Source organism: Belonocnema kinseyi, chromosome 6 (genome assembly GCF_010883055.1).
Source record: "Belonocnema kinseyi isolate 2016_QV_RU_SX_M_011 chromosome 6, B_treatae_v1, whole genome shotgun sequence".
Classification (NCBI taxonomy): domain Eukaryota; kingdom Metazoa; phylum Arthropoda; class Insecta; order Hymenoptera; family Cynipidae; genus Belonocnema; species Belonocnema kinseyi.
Genome location: NC_046662.1, coordinates 18,921,328 through 18,923,114, shown reverse-complemented (window position 1 = coordinate 18,923,114; position 1,787 = coordinate 18,921,328). Strand labels below are relative to the sequence as shown.

The following is a 1,787-nucleotide window of genomic DNA, read 5'->3' as shown; positions in this document are numbered from 1 at the left end:
CAGCCTTGGAGGAGATTATGTTGAGAAATAAAAAAAAAAAATTCTTAAAAACGTTGTTTTTCTTGGTCAGGCCGGAAACTTATCAATCCACCCTCGTAATACTAAAATATAAATAAACTAATCTCATTAATTTCTCAGCTAGAGTTCATACCTAATAATAAAATATTATTTAATCAAATATTATCTCAATTGAGTGAAATAAATATTTAAATGCGCTACATATTTCCCTCTCTTACATTTCAGCTATTTATTTCACTTTAAACTAAGCTCAACTTTTAATTGGAATTCGGTAGAATATTCATTAAAAAACTAACTGGTAAAAACTTGCATGAAACTTGAAGAACGAACTCAACCCAAGTTATGAAGTCGACTTGGAATGTCAAAATTGCATCGATAAGGAATTGTTCTTTTTTGGTCATTTCATTTCTCTTTGTTGCTGCCCTCCTCATTTTGATATAGTTGTATGAGCATGTTGTACGTATCCTGGTTTGATATGCATAAGATCTTCAAGGAAACATTTAACTTCGTCTGTTGGATCCAAAATAGCAAGACCAAAGAAGTTTGTAAAGAAAGAACCTGTTTCCGAATTCACATTTTTGTATGCAGCGCTCAAACCGAATTCCTGAATTTTCCTCCACCAACTTTGACCTAAATGAAATCGACAAAGTTTATTAAATATTTTATTAAATAAATCAAAATTTGTTGGATTTAACCAAACTTTCATGTATCTCCAAAAAAACTTTTTTTTGGTTTAGACGCTTTTTTTTGAGTGTAAGAAAACTGATTTCTTTTTCATGAAAAAAATTTTGATTTATTTACTAATAGTTATAATTAGTTTAATCTTGAGTTTCATTTGAACTACTTTAATAACTATTTATTGTTTGTAACAATAATAATTTAGAAAAATATGTAACAATTCTTTCCCCTGATATTGTCCTAATCCAGTGTTTTAGTGAAATAAAAAAACTTTTTAATAGTTCAAATTTTATTATTTCTAAAAATGAATTATTGAGAACAGCTTTCATTTTTCTTTCATAAACTATTTGAATGTTTCTGTTATAATTCTACACTTCCGGAAAATTTTCCAAGCATTCTCTTATAAATGATTTCTTTATCATACGAAAGTTTTCATGGTCTTGCGCAAATTCGCGGAACGTTTAAAAAAGTCATTGCGAACTGAAACACGTTTTAAAACAAAGAATCTTTTTTCTTCCTGTATTTCAGAATGTCCCGTTGAAGCAGAACGAAACCATGCATAATAATAATATTTTTGCGGAAACGAAAATATCGCTATTACAAAATTATATTTAGCCTTGAAAGTTAATAAAAGGAGTATGTAAATTCAAATCTTCAATATTGACGTGGCATCATGTCAGAGAACACAATTGCTGCTCTGCTTGGCTTACTTGCCAGTGCAGTTATTGCCTATGGAATCCCACAGCATTACTGTAGTTCATATGCAAGACCAGAATCAGTATCGGTTGCCTGTGATCCGTCAGATGCGAGTGGAATTTTCTCCCCATGGTAAGAAACTTATACTTTTACTCCAAAGTTATAACAGTTGAAATTTTATTTTTTATTTTTGGTGATCTACCCCCCCCCCCCTAACTGTTTATTTTTTGAGAAAATAAATTTCCTGTTTTATTTTATTAACATTGGATTTTATGAGGAAAAAGCTAAGTTTTCGAAATAAAAGGAACAAAAACTACTTGGTATTACCCTTTGTAAATTAATGTTTAATCACTTTTTAAGAGATGTTCAAGAAATCATTTCCACTGAATAACTTT

At 29.7% G+C, this 1,787-nt stretch overlaps 1 protein-coding gene across 1 annotated transcript in view; it reads left to right on the top strand.

The window, feature by feature from the left end:
* The first annotated feature begins 1,369 nt into the window (after positions 1-1,369).
* LOC117175285 (altered inheritance of mitochondria protein 21-like) overlaps positions 1,370-1,787 on the top strand; it is a 21,238-nt gene continuing 20,820 nt past the window's right edge. The window contains exon 1 of the mRNA XM_033364995.1: positions 1,370-1,524. Coding sequence (XP_033220886.1) covers positions 1,370-1,524 — 155 coding nt within the window. The remainder of the gene's footprint in view (positions 1,525-1,787) is intronic.